Genomic DNA, 15454 nt, shown 5'->3' on the forward strand with positions numbered 1-15454 from the left:
TTAAACTATTTTACTTGGTTCAACTTAGAAATAGTTTCCAAAAAATACATATATTATACTAACAGTTAACCTTTTTAAACCAAATTTATAGTCCTTTTTTATTTTGAATTGTACTATATTTGTAATGTTTCCACTTCTGGAATTTCTTCGATATCTTTTCAGCCCATAGATGCCCACTGCAAGGCAATGGCCTTTCCCAAAAAAATATCTATGGCAGATATGTACCATAATCTTCGGAGGAGGGTTGGTGAACGCAGTGTGGTATTTTTATACGCAGAGGACACTGCTGCTTATCCTCTAGAAACTTGTTAGTTAATAGTGACAATCTTATATGATGAATGTACGAAGTGTGAATTATATATAATTGCATCTCGAAAATCGAACCTGATAATTACGATCGCCAGTTTCAGTTCTCTATCGCTGTGCTGTCACTGGTTGTAAATAACTTCTAGAAAATAATATCTGCCCTTAGAGAAAAGGTACGAGTCGTAATCGCGGGTACTGTTCCAAAAGGTTTTAGATTTTTTTTAAAGATAAACCTTTTTTTGTAACAAAAATGAGCACAGAAACTGGCTGAAACAAGTTTTAATGATTTACATTTCATAATTAGTAAAAAAAACAATTAAGTGCTAAAAACAGAAACTTGTTTTTAATGTAATGCAATCAACAATGTCGTTAGTTGATTATTTCAATTCAAAATGTTGACCGCATTCATCATCAGACTTTAAGGCGCAGTGAAACTGATGGAATTCCACAATTTTTAATTCTTATTGATTTTTAATTGTTCATTACGGAAGCAATTTGCATGCCCGCATCGCTACTGATCATTAAATGAAATCATAGTCGTGTCCATTTAACTTAACTGTAAGTTGGTAACAATTAAGAAAATTTTAATATTGAACTAGTTTAGTAGCGTTAAGAAACAATGGAATTTTGAATATATATCATTAACAAAATGGATTTTGATGTACCCCTTGCGACAAAGTTGGGAGTAATTAATGATATTTTGCAGCAAAACCCAAAGGCTATTTCAGGAATCATGGTCTGTGCCCTTACTTCTTTATTAAAAGACAGGGAGCTCTCAGATCGCATGGGCGGACGCTTGGCTTGGTCGCTCTTACTTCGTTGCGATGTGTGACAGTTCGGTGATTTTTAAAATTTCCCTTAAAGTAACTTTAAATGCAACATTACTGCATTCAACCACTGTCGAATAATAGGCTACTGTAAATTTTTACTCGAGCGGCGTCATTGTGTTTACGTTTGAGAGCCATTAAATGCAACAAACAACGTTGTGAACTTTAACAAAAATGTATAGATTAAGCATTATTAATTGTGTAAAAAAAACCATCACTAATTTATTTTAATTCCTAATCTATATCAGAAGTATAACAGTATTTCTTACGGATTTATTTCTTTTTAAAATACTACGTACTGTGATGGTTACCCAATTAAACCCAGGAATAAAAATATTTCTTTTTATATTTAATTTGAGTCTATGTAAATAAATTATTGATACATTATTTATAGCCAGTAATTTATTTTTTTATTGAAATATGAACTTTAGACTTCTCAGCTTCTAACTTGCGCAATAATTTTTAGAAATGTATATTAAACCTAATTGCTAATCTATTACTATGTTTATATAAAAAAAACGACTTAATTCGTATGATTTTACAATGAATCACTTAACAGTAGACAAAACCAGTTAAGAGCCGATATATATCTTTAAAACAAATTACTATGTCATTTATCCTTTATCCTGTAATCTACAGAGCAGGTGTCGATTTCCGTCGAAATAATTTTGTATATAATCATTGAAGACAAGAGCAAAAGCGTCAATCGCTCGCCACCACGTGAGCGAGCTGTGTCAAGCAGGTCCAAGTTCCAGTAGCATTTATGTTAGTATGTGTTAATTAATTCCCTGTGTCAATGGTAAGTGCTTATTGATATATATTATTTAATAAATGTATAGCTATTATTATTAATTGTTAAAGACTAATTGTCTGGACAGACTTAGAGATCTCTGGACCATTTCTTACACTTATACTAAAAGTTTGGTATTATTTCTGAAAAACAGTTTACAAAAAAAACCCTGGCCACAATTATAAAAGCATTACAAATATGTCGGAAAAATTTCCATAGTATTTTTTTAAAAAGAACGATGTCAGCTAAGTCAACATCTGTTTATTTTGATGTCGCTTTATTTTTTATTTAATTTTACTGTATCAAAGGATATAAATATATTATATTATAATAAACAATAAATATTACCAATTATTCGCTACAAAATACCAGTTAAGTTTTCTATATCAAATGAGAAGATTATAATTGAACGCAGAACAGTAGTAGTCTTAGAGTAACTAATTCTTATATTCTGTACTGATCTCTATTCAACCCAAATAGAAAAAATGTAATGAATATAAACATTGCCATTGATTACAAACTGTGTAAATTTAATCAAAGAACATCTTAGCGAATATGTCATTCAGCAATTCGCCCTTTGACCGCAATTTTGGACAATTTTTTACTTTGAGGTAAAATTTCATAATTTTGGAAACATTACAAAGCATATTATAAAAAAATAAAGATTGTAAACGAATATTAGTTATTTAATCATAAATGTTGTCTTTACTTTCTTTTTTGTGTAAGTTTATCGATTTCAAAATTAAATAAGAAAATTAAAAAATATATATAATTTCATAATGTTTCTTTTGCTCCTTCTTCATAACAATTATTATTTCACTATGTGCACAACAAATCTGTAGTTCTACGAAAATAAAAAATTCTTTTACAAGAATTCTAACTTTTTACGCCTTATTTTGATTTTATCTTTATTATTATTAATCAAAATGATTAGTGAGTACATAAAAAAGATATGATAATTGGTAAGATATCTTTATCATCCACGGTCATACGTAATCTTTGCTAGTATTTACTTATTTTTGTTATAGGTACAATAAGTATGAGATCGTGTTAGAACTGACAAAAGAAATTTGAGATTTTTAAACAGCACATTGGATTTCCCTTTTCCATACGTTACGATTTCTTTTCCTTTACAATTTAGTTTCAATTTTTATTTCGTTTCAATTAACCTATCCTAATGCTTAAAATATAAGACGATTGAGAAAACATTTAAAAGGGGTGAATGTATGGCTTATTTACTGTCAACTAATGTTTGGTACACCCAATCCAATAATCATTCGTTTTTCCTGACAAATGAGTAAATATACATTTAAACCTTGAAATGTTTACACCTATTTACACTTACCATGTGCAGTTACAGATACATTTAGTAGTACACTTTATGGTATACCCACCTTCAATTTCTTTTAGGATCGAGCTTTATAGAAAGAAAAAATTCGAAAGCATTAAATTCAGACAAAATGTAGTATCAACTGTAAACATTTGACATGTGATTTTACATTGTCTTTAGCAACTTTTTTGTGGAATATTTTTGAAGATTAGCCTCGATGATAATGACCGCAGGGTTGTCTAATTAATTGTTGTATTAATTTTTCGTCATTTAAATTACACATGCCAACTATATGCTAATATAGTATATATTGATCAGTGGTAGCTCATTGGCAGAGGACTGACACCTGTGATCGCAGATCACGAGTTTTGAAGTGTTGCGCAGCAATTGTTTTTTTGCAAATCTAAATGAGTATGTCAAGATAAATTACACTTTTGAAAACTTCATAATTTTAGCCGTGGGACGTCAACCCACAAGATGAAAGAGAAGCCTTGTTAAGGTCCTTCAAAAAAGCTAGATCCAGGCCGCTTTTTGGTCATATTGGTAATCTACGGGAGAGGCCTGATGACGATATAATTAATTTCTTCGTAATATAAGCAACATTGTTCATCGACGACGATTTATAGAACAAATAGTAATTTTACAATCAATAAACATACATTAAATTTCTATTGAGACACGTCTTGTTAAAGTTTTGACAAAAGAGCACAGGAATAATTTTTTTTTAAGTTTTTCCAATTTTTTTATCCTAATCAGACATTATATTCACATGGAATTCAAGGTAGATTTACATTGATATTGATCCCTGCGTAATTTCTTATCTCGTGTGTATAGGTATTTTACTGATTAAATACGATAATTGGTCAACTAATGACCATAATCATAGTTTTATATCTACTAATCTCATTTTTATAGGTATTTTACTTAATTATCTAAGAATGTTATTGTATTAGTAAATATGGAATGTTTACGGACTAAATACAAAATAAATGTATATAACTTAGATGGAAATTTTTGTGCCTGAAATAATAAATATACTAAAATATTTACAAACATTTGTGTGTTAAAACAAGATACGAAAGCAAAATATTAAATAATGTTAACGACATATAATACGAATAAAAGACATTCGCTATTCAATGAAAATGAATTTATAAAAATGTTTCGCTTTTCATAACAAATATATGACAAAAATTAACACATACGCAAATTAGCGTTTTCAAATGCAATATGTATTAATTTATTACTTCAATTTAAAGTCAGTTTTGAAAAAAAAATCTTCAATACTACGTAATGCTCATTGGTAACATATAGTAGAACAGCCAGTCTTATATGGAATTGTTGGCGTGTCTGTCAGTCCAAGGGATGCATGCGTAACATTATGCTCCAATACAATTTAAAAGCCTAAATCCTTTTCCATTCTGCTCCGTGAACTGTCCATAATCGCGAACTGTTAGGGAATACCGCGAATATCAGCGTTGTAAGGCCCACTTTATATAGGGTGAAGATGTTACCGTCTTGTCAAACTCCCGACATTTGGCACATACCAACGTTTACTATTTCCTGATGGCCGATCATTGAGCCAAGGTAGAAATTTGCTCATGAACCCTATGTCTGCTAGTTCTCCCATATGTGCAACCAGTCTAGTAAATTACTATAACAACTTTTGACTTTCTTTTGTTTATGGGTAGTTCTTTTATCTCGCTTTCCCACTCAACCTTGTGAAACGATTCTGCAAGTTCACATGTAGTGTTATCAGCCTATCGGAAATAATTTGTCACTACTACTACTGTAAAAATCTTAAGCATATATCACCAATAGAGCAAAATAAGATTCAACAAATAAAAGTTCCTATCTGTATTTGCGCTCTACGGTAATCTTTAGCATTCAGGGATTATTTTTTTATCGTCAGCCCTAAAATTCAAAATAGACGCGCAATAAATATTTATATAAATTCCACTTCTTTTAAGAATTAAGAAGTACGTACTTATTTTACGTGTATATTTTATTATTATGCTGTGTTTTACATTTGTTGCAGCATGCTATTAGTTTTTATTGAATCAAAAAAATTCAATTTATAATTCTTCGTCTATAAGAACTTGTAATGTGGTGTAATAAACGTTATTGTTACAGAATAAAGAATATAGGCGAATAAAGGATTGCAGAATAGCTGTCTTACTCACAGAACACTCGAAGTCGCTCGAAGTCCCTAAATATGTCATCAAAAGTTTTAGAAAAATCAGTAGTCGGGGAAAAAGACGGAAAGGTAATATTAACGTTTTCTTTATATTGATCATGGAACAACAGAAAAATAACTTCATCGATTGTTTTAAATCTTTTAAGCTTTATTTTCTTTTTAAATTATAGACTTCTAAAATTCTTCCAATAAACTTTTGCACACGCTTCTTGGGTTAGAATTTTTTTCTTCTGATTGACTAGATGATTTTGAATAATCTCTACCTTGAATAATTTCATTCTAAAGTGACATGAAATTTTCTAAAAATAACGGCGTTGGGCGTGAGCAGTGTTTAGCGCGTCAAATTGCTGTTATACAGGAAAATATTTACATAATATGCGCGGAAGATCAATTTCGTCGATTTCATACTTATTAACCATTAAAAATTTGACATAAAAAAGAAACGGTTTAATTGTTTAATGAATATCTTTTATTTCAGAAGGATGCAGAAGGTGATGAGCCGGAACGCGCGATGTGGGGGAATCAGTGGGAATTCCTAATGTCTTGCATTGCCACGTCTGTTGGATTGGGCAATGTGTGGCGTTTCCCCTTCATCGCGTATCAAAATGGCGGCGGTGCCTTTCTTGTACCTTATATAATTGTACTTATCCTCATTGGCAAACCTATGTATTACCTAGAGGGTGTATTGGGACAATTCAGCTCACGGAATTCAGTTAAAGTGTGGGCGTTATCACCAGCTTTAAAAGGTTACAACATTATTTATCTACTCAATATAACATTATTGTTAATAAATATGGCTAAATATACAGATTATTTCTTATAGTTGGAAACGCTTTAAAGGGACAAATGCATAGCTCGTTAGGCGGTAAAAAGTTTTAAGCTTACACTATGGAATGCAACAAGTCAATAATTTCTAGCAGTATAAAGTATAAAAAATTATGTATTATAATATATATATATATATATACCCCTATAAAGCTTTCACATCTATAATTGTTATAAACAGCGGACCATGACTTTGGGTAATTACATCGAATTTACCATAGTCATCTAGGTCTTGTTTTACTAGGTTTTGTTTTACTAATTAGGTTACAACAAAACAATGTAATTCGTTCCAAAAAATATCACGAACAATTTTTGTGACAAAAGTAGGAAAACTGATATGATTTTTATATGAAAACTTTCCTTAACAGAAACGAATAATAGCTTGTAAGATAAAAAAACAGTGGTATCGTTATCATTGAATAGTAATAAAACTAATTCTTTACGTTTCGGATACAATCTTATCTTTATTATCGATTACTTTGATGATCTATAGCGCAAATTAACATAGATTAGAAGAATTGACCAATATCAACACGTTAATAGGGCAATTTTGTAGAAAAAAGTCAAGAAAACAAACACAAAGTATGTAAATTTTTATGGAATTAAAATTTGTAAATTTTAGTATCAAAACATATTAAATAAATGCACCCTGGGCTTTCTTTAAATAAGCACTTAGCCTAAGAAACCTGTCAATAACATTTTCAAAAAATTTCTTTGTAGTAATACATAATATGAAATTTCATCGTCATTTTCTTGTTCACTGCCCCCGTAGATTTCCTAGAGGACCGGCTGACAGACTGGCCGACTTCCAACGTCTTAAATGTTTTATATGTCGAAAACTTTTAGATATTAATATTTAACAATAAATTTCAGGTACTGGGTACGCACAAGCTCTTGTGAGCGCATATATTCTCTCCTACTACGTGTCTATTATTGCTCTCTGCCTGTACTATCTATCTATGAGCTTTCAATCAACTCTGCCGTGGGCGGTTTGTCAACCCGAATGGGAAAACTGCGTGCCATCAGATCTTACAGATAACCTGGTCTTAACCGAAAACTCTACAAGCAGTGCCGAATTATATTTCGTGTAAGGTTTTTTATTTATTTTTACAAACTTTATCTATAGCCAATTGTACACAAGTAATATTCCGCACTCTAATTGAGCGTAATTATAATGGAAAAAAAATTGAAAATTCGGTCTTAGTTAAGTGGCGTAATGCGACCTCGGAATATTTTTGTATAATTCAATGTTTATACTGTTTTTGTGTCATAAGGAAACGATAAAATTAATCCTTGATAACAACTTTTTAATTCACAAAATATTTTCAGTTAATTAAAAACTTAATAAGACTAGAAAGTAATTCTATTAAAATCAATAATTTAATATATATTTTATAGAAAAACAGTCCTTCAGCAAAGTGATGGAATCGAAGGAGGTCTTGGTAAGCATCAGTTTATGTACATTTTTATAATACTACGACTCTTCACTTAAAACAAAAGTCTCTATCTAGTGAATCTAAAATGAAATAGTCTGTCCCGAGGCTTTCGTGAAGGCTCTAAAGCAACTATAAAGCAATCTAGACACCTCCTCCAGGTGCCATATCTCTCACTATTGAGAATCGTTACTATTTATGGAAAGTTTGTAGCGCACTATGTTACGCCATCTATCCCGATCTTTCGATGTGTATTGTTGCGGCACAGTAGCAAAGCTTTGTGTCTCATGATTCGGACATGATCGGAGCATCGCACGTAACTGCAACTTCATGGTCACCTTGTACCAACTTCCGGTGATCAAAATTTTTTCCAAGCTACCACCGTTTTGTAACCTTGTGACTGAAAAACTCAAAATTCCGCTTTATGCATATAGTCGAAAGACAAGTGGACTCCAAGTTTCATCAACATCGACACATTGGTTCTACGAACAGTCAACGGAAATCGCTTCCAGCACATCTCAACCACATCCATGCACAATCCGCTTTTCTTAAGATCCAAGTTAAAGTCTCCTATAAAAATAAAGAGGAACTCAGCATGATGATAAACCTTTTCTTAGTCTTGTTGAAGATGTCCCTTTCAATCAACATTCGGTAAAGCTGCTACCCAGACTGATTGCTTACAATGCTAACGGGCAAACAACATTTCTTCTTGACAAAAAAAAAACAAAGTTTCATTATATAATTAAAAAATAATTGTCTTGCAAAAAAAAATTGCAACAAATTGTTTTAAATATTTATAATTACAATTAACAGTGTTGGTAATATTTACGTTATCTTTTCATTGACCTTTATAGAGACCAATAATTATTTATTCAATTTTTTTCCAGGTGCACCTGTATGGTACTTGACATTGTGTCTACTTGCATCTTGGGTCGTCATTTTCCTTATCGTGGCACAGGGCGTGAAGAGTTCTGGCAAAGCTGCGTATTTCCTTGCCATATTCCCTTACGTAGTTATGATTATACTTTTCATCAGGTATGTTATTAAAATTATGTAAAATAAATAAAGTTTTATGTGTGTATATAAAATAATATCAATACTTATACAACTTTTCAGTACTGCCATTCTGCCTGGTGCAGGTAAAGGTATTTTGTTCTTCATAACACCTCAATGGGAAAAGCTGATTATGCTTGATGTAAGTAATAATTTAAATCAAGTTTTATTGAACGGAAATATTATTTTCATACAAATAAATAATATAAATTATAGTAGTCCTGCTAGTTAATTAAGCTTCGCCATTTATTAAATAAATATTAAATCATCAACGTATACCAATCTACATTAATTATAACATTATTAAATAAACATAACCATTCTATTATATCAGACGATTATAGTAAAAGATTGAGCTGACTTTCAACTCTCTCCGGCGCCATTAAATTGCTGGTGAATCAATGGTTATGTAGTTAGTTAATGTAATACTATAGCGGTACTGAAATCGCTGTACCGCTCCTTAAGATAGCTCTTCCGTCTTAGACCAATATACATAATACCAATGTAATGTCTCCATTGCCCTTGTACTGTCTATAAATAATCAATGAATTCAAGAAGTTTGTACAAAAACTTGTAATACAATTCTATAGCAGTATAAAGAATTTTCCAAATGATAATAAAGCTTGAAAATGAATTACTCAATAGGTATACTAAGGATATAGTAAAAGTAACCATGACAGAAAATCCGTCTGAGTTAGTCGTGGATTCTTTTCTGCCCCGGTCGCGTTTGGAATCCTCGTAGCTTTAAGTTTAAAGATGATGGCATCCTTAAACTTAAAACACAAGGCAGTCTGATTTTTGACTAAATTCGGTCAAGTTAAAATTTTCTGGCATTCTCCTCATGACGTATACTAGTGGTCACTGTAAATAATCCTGTTTGGATAATAGTATTAAAAAATTAACTTTTGCTTATAGGTGTGGTACGCTGCGGTCACGCAAGTGTTTTTCTCCCTGTCTGTATGTACTGGTGCGATCATTATGTTTTCTTCTTACAACGGATTCAGACAAAATGTGTACAGGTACTGGAATTTTATTGTTATTACCAATTACACTATCATTATTTTAAAATTAATACATATTATCATTTCAACCGTTGGACGTGCGCTGCTAGATATAGCTCTTCTCATCATAGATTTACAATAGGATCGGTTTAAAGCGGCATCAACGAATACATACATTGTTGATTATTCATACGTTCTAGAATGTTACATTCGTTAAAAGGTCAATATTTTATAATTATTTGTTTCCTTTAACTCTCTCTTTATTACTTTATCAATAGTTAATTTAAAATAAAGTTTAATTAGTAATAAATAAAAATAGTAAAATATGTGTAACAATTTTCATTAAACTTACTTTTGCATAATTTTTGTCACAAAATGTACATTTTTTTTAAATATTGCTCTCGATTCTAACAACAATGTTTTTCCTATTTCAGAGACGCCATGATCGTGACAACCTTAGATACCTTTACCAGTTTACTCTCTGGCATTACAATTTTTGGCATTCTTGGCAATCTGTCGCACGTACTAGATCAAGAAGTAGCAGATGTGATTGGTTCAGGTGGCACGGGTTTGGCCTTTATCTCGTATCCTGATGCTATCGCCAAAACCTTCCAGCCACAGGTAACGTAAAAAAATTTCAAATCCTCAAAACATAGTATTACCAGTTTAAAATATATTATTTTTAAATATCGTTAGTTGTCAGCAAACTGTTTGTCCAATTAAATATTTAAGCGCTAGACCACATAATACAATGAGTAATGTACAGGAAAGATCTAAGCTGTTTAATAGGAGTTTAGATAATCTGTCGGTTTTAATGTATGGGTATAATAAGTAGATCATAAGAACATTTAAAAAGTAACTTTGGATGTTATCAAATCTCAAATCGTAACCCGATTTCGAAGCAACGACCGTTGTATTGCTTCCTTGATATCAAATTACTATTCAGAAACTCGCTATATTCTTAATGTATTATAAACCCGTAAAAGAACCGAAGTCGCTAACATAGAGTAAGTGCTCTTCCGAAGGAGCACATTGCTCGTACCGACGACAGTCGAGACCGAAAGGTTTTCCAGTAAAGACCGTTTCCGGGAAAACACAGCATAGGTAAGCCTTTTGCAAGGTAGACGAGCGATATAATCAAGATCGCGGGAAGCAGCGCAAGACAGGTCACCATGGCAATCTTTTTGAGTCCAATGCTAGCCGTAAACTTGTCGTGGCAGAAGACCGCTATTAGCCTTCGTCATCTTAATATGTCACCTTAAAGTCTTCATGTATGGGTCACAATGCAATGGATCTTCGGAGAAATATCTGCCGATATGACGATCATAACGATGAGTGCATATTAAAAGAATAAAAAAACGGACTATTTTAACGACTCAATAGTAATAAAATGGCTAATCTATATGTTTTCACTTCTTTTCAGTTGTTCTCGGTGCTGTTTTTCTTGATGATGTCAGTCTTGGGCGTGGGTTCTGCCGTGGCTCTATTGTCTACAATAAACACTGTGTTACTGGATTCATTTCCAAGAGTTCCTACGATTATTATGTCTGCCATTTGCTGTTCCGCTGGTTTCCTCGTCGGACTTGTTTACGTCACACCGGTATGTAAAGGCCTTTACATGCTTATCATATATAATTCAATTGGCGACTTGATTTACTAACCAAATAAATATCCATTTATAAATATAAAGCATCATATTTATTAATTGTCTTCTATTTAAAAATTTTAGGGTGGCCAATACATCTTGGAAATAGTTGATTATTACGGTGGAACCTTTTTGGTACTTTTTTGCGCCATTGTCGAAGTTATCGGAGTATTTTGGATTTACGGTAACTATTTAATTACTGCCATAACTAAAAATATAACACAAATATCTCAAGCAAAATTAAAGGTAAATTAATAATGTAATCGTCAGGTAAAACAAAACTTCGTTTTTGATATTTCTAGGAACTGAAAACTTCTGCCTCGACATCGAGTTCATGTTGGGAATTAAGACATCAGTATATTGGAGATTTTGCTGGAGCATCATTACTCCTGCTATCATGACCGTAGTGTTCATCTACGCGCTTGCATCTTATGAGGCCCTCGTATTCGGTGGTTACTACTACTATCCGACCGCGGGATACGGTAAATATTTATGACTATATTTATAGTAATAGATCTCTTTTATATTGTAATGTGCTATAGTACTATCACTGTACCGAACCTTAATAAATTGCGACAAGGTCGGACTAACGAAAAGATAGCATGAAAGTCGCCGTGAACGTTGACGACGGAATTGCGAAACAGATCTAAACGGACTAGCCAATACTTGTCTCAGTGTCGCCGCGACTTAGAGCGCGGTGCAGCTGTTTTGGTAGCTCTATAACCTATAATATTACCTTGTTGTTGCCAAATTTATGCTCAGCGGGAAACGTTATAACAATGTAGCTATTTCCATTTTAAAGGCGCTTTTGTTATAGTAATTATTACTTATCTACGTGCACACTTCATTATAGCTGCAAGAGTATAAATGTACTTAGTCTTGTCATATAAATTGTTACAAAGAAAAACAACATTTACTACGATTAAAGTATTGTAAGTTTAATACTTTAGTATAAAACCATAAAAAATTATGTAAAGCTTATTCGAAGTGGTGTACGTTAGCGACACTGCAGTCCTTTAAACGTTGCTATAGGAAAACGCTTCACTGCCAATCGTATGGATTATTTAAGTGACTCCGAAGTATCATGCCGTTCAGTGCAAACCTTAGTCTCTAAAACTGTCCATAAATGACAATCCAGTGGATTAAGATCAGGACTTGATGAAGGCTAATCTTCAGATCTATTGAAGTCCAGAACGTTAGTTTCTAACCAAGATTGTGTGAATCAAGCTTTTTGAAAGGCGCCGAATTTTGCCGACAGGACCATTCTTGGTTATTGAAATTGGTGTTGTTAAGGGGTTTAAATACTTTTTCAAGAACCTTGATATATTTGTTTTAAAAAATATGGCTTAGTCACTCCTTCATAGGTAACACCCCATAAAACCATCTAATCATCTAAAGTCTGAAAATTCCCAAGATGTACTCAGTTGACTAATTGCGAGCCATCATTAGAGCTTTCAGTATAAAAACGGTTATTTTATTGGTAAAATATTACTTAGTTGTCAATGGTTACTCATCCATAAACAATTTTTTGTAACTTCCTTCTGCGTACCATTCAAGTAGTTGTTTTGATTAAACTGCTGTATTCTCTTATAGGCTGCAAGTCCTTGATATTTTTTTGGTCAAAAACAGAGGTTTTATTTCACTCATTAATAGCCCTCTACACTAATATTTGAAATACGAAGCGTATGGAGGATTTTAATAATTCACAGCGGTTTGGTTCTCGTTATCGACTTTTTAATATCACAAAATGATCTACAATGTATGGGAGCCAAAATAAGAAAATACAACGAACAATGATAAGAAATAAATAAATAAATGACAGATTTTAAATGCAAAAGTAATATTTAAATAAAATATTAATTTTTTAACTATAGCAGTATTTACGGCCAGACTAAATATATTTATATCCTTGCAGCTATAAGGCAGGGCACTCAGATTAGTGTACTGTGTGTGTTTTATATAAATTAAACTACAAATAATATTGCAAATAAAAAACTTACTTTTCAGTTGCTGGCTATCTCATGTTGTTTGTTGGAATTGCATTTATTCCAATTAGTATCGTTTTCACGTTGTATAAAAACAGATGTGGAAACTTCTTACAGGTGAGTTTTGGTTGTCTTTTAATAAAGTTTTTTTACATAGTTTTACGTAATAACTAATTTAAGTAATAGATACTTTTAACGTAACTGTAATTTTAAAAAGTGATACTATATGAGTATTACATATAAAAGAATAATTTCTGATTTTTTTTTCAGAATTTGAAAAAATCATTCCTTGCAAAGTCAACTTGGGGACCACGATCATTGAAAACACGCGACGAATGGTTGCTTTTCAAGCAAGATGCAATTGCAGACCGCGAAAAACTTAATATCTCCTGGTTAACTCGCCTTTGGCTAAGTCTTACTAATGGTTATCACAATCGAATATAGTTTACGCTTCTTTAGGTTTAAACAATTTCTATTAGTTTGGAATATGTTTACTTCTTTCAACATTTAACACATTGCCACGAAATTATCAATGAAAAATCTGTTACATGAAAACTTTTTTCTCGTGTACTTAAATTTTTTTTTCAAAATTATCGACAATTCAATATAATAGGTAATAACAGAAGTGAACCACTTATTAAACTTAAATTTTATTAAACTGGGTCAATTCTTTTTTAATGTTTGTGATATTGTAATTATATCAATCATTATTGTCTGTGATTGTATGTAGCTTATATAAAAATAGATTTATTATTTATTATTATTATACATTAAGATGTTAATTTATATAAAATACTAAATTAAATATCCAAAGAAGTTATATAACCTATTAATGCGATGCTTGACTGTTCTGCCAATGTACATAGATAGAAGAATTTAAATTAACAGTGTAGAACACACTTCTGAATTCACCGTCAAATAACGAAATTGTATTAATCAATTGCATTATACGTATAACATTAAATTATGAATTTATAAAATTTTCCAAGCACAAATGTGTATAAGGTTATGTACAATATATTTTTAATAAATGTTCTATTTATTGAACTTGAGATATCTATAATGCTGTTACTATTACAGATGTACAAATATAGTTAAGTAATTTTATTTTATTTAAATTTCCCAATTTACATTTTGATAAATCGATCATTTTTTAATATACTTATCATGAGTAGTGTAATGATACTGCTATAAACAATCAAAAAATAAATTAACATTGTCGCAATATGTATTACAAAATGGTTTCAGTTAAAAAAAAATGACAACTTCACGCAACCTGTTTAAAAAATATTTAGAAAACTAAGACTCTCTGATTTTTCTTTATAATCCGTTAATAATTATCGTTGATGTGTTTTTAATAAAACATGGTGTTTGATCACGCAGTGAAAATTTTATTTAAAAACGGATTCTCTAAATCCTTGATTTTAACCAGCAAAGGTTAATGTATAAAGGTGGAATAAAAAATTCACTTAGATCACATGCAGTCTTTAACTTATGCAATATATGAAGTTAAAATAATATCATTAAACATTGTTTATACGTCTTTAAATAGGGGTTCACGATGTAACCAAAGTCCTTCGTTAGTATTTTTTTTTATAAAGATGGAATATTAACAATAATGTTCAATTTAAGCCAGGATTATCCTGTATATATGCAATCTAGGGTCATCAAATTTACTACATTTTATAAGAATATAACTCGTGACCTACTATTGCATAAAATTCCTAGTCCAACACAGGTTTTATGACAAAAATCGCAAATGCTTCTCTATGGATAACTATGCAACTTTAAGAACCATATGTCTTTTCGTATTACTTTTTTTTCGACATCGCATACAGCCTAAGCTCGGCTGTAGCCAAAAAAAAGCATTTTTACTCTCAAAAATCATTTAGAAAAACTTTTTATGCTTTTAACATCTAACACTACCTCCCATACCAATAGATCACCGATACGAATAAAAATTCAGATATAAGCAGTGAGGAGCGGCTTGAGCCTTCTAAGGAAAAGACTTCTGAGAGATTTAGACTATGGGCAATCTCCTACCTGCCTCTTCAAACCCATG

At 31.5% G+C, this 15454-nt stretch overlaps 1 protein-coding gene across 2 annotated transcripts; it reads left to right on the plus strand.

Annotated features, from left to right (window-relative positions):
* The first annotated feature begins 1846 nt into the window (after nucleotides 1-1846).
* LOC137932482 (sodium-dependent nutrient amino acid transporter 1-like) lies at nucleotides 1847-14454 on the plus strand. 2 transcript variants are annotated; one of them, XM_068776110.1, is made up of 14 exons: nucleotides 1847-1932; nucleotides 5387-5519; nucleotides 5929-6196; nucleotides 7149-7362; nucleotides 7674-7717; nucleotides 8596-8743; nucleotides 8825-8903; nucleotides 9677-9780; nucleotides 10197-10383; nucleotides 11186-11362; nucleotides 11492-11591; nucleotides 11710-11889; nucleotides 13415-13509; nucleotides 13663-14454. In XM_068776110.1, the coding sequence occupies exons 2-14, from the start codon at nucleotides 5469-5471 to the stop codon at nucleotides 13834-13836; spliced, it is 1821 nt and encodes a 606-aa protein (XP_068632211.1). In that variant the 5' UTR covers nucleotides 1847-1932; nucleotides 5387-5468; the 3' UTR covers nucleotides 13837-14454. The 2 variants fall into 2 exon arrangements, with proteins under 2 accessions (XP_068632211.1, XP_068632212.1); XM_068776111.1 differs by having other exon boundaries at nucleotides 1865-1898.
* The last annotated feature ends 1000 nt before the right edge of the window (nucleotides 14455-15454 follow it).

This window comes from Battus philenor, unplaced genomic scaffold, assembly GCF_028537555.1.
Source record: "Battus philenor isolate CCGP_79_NKW_IND1 unplaced genomic scaffold, ilBatPhil1.0.hap1 SCAF_9, whole genome shotgun sequence".
Taxonomy (NCBI): Eukaryota; Metazoa; Arthropoda; class Insecta; order Lepidoptera; family Papilionidae; genus Battus; species Battus philenor.

Bases quoted from the DNA above. Each gene is read 5' to 3' on its own strand.
- LOC137932482 (XM_068776110.1), top strand. From the start codon at position 5,469: ATGTCATCAAAAGTTTTAGAAAAATCAGTAGTCGGGGAAAAAGACGGA. The intron at 7,718-8,595 runs GTAAGCATCAGT...ATTTTTTTCCAG, and splicing joins TGGAATCGAAGGAGGTCTTG to GTGCACCTGTATGGTACTTG. The intron at 11,592-11,709 runs GTAACTATTTAA...TGATATTTCTAG, and splicing joins CGGAGTATTTTGGATTTACG to GAACTGAAAACTTCTGCCTC.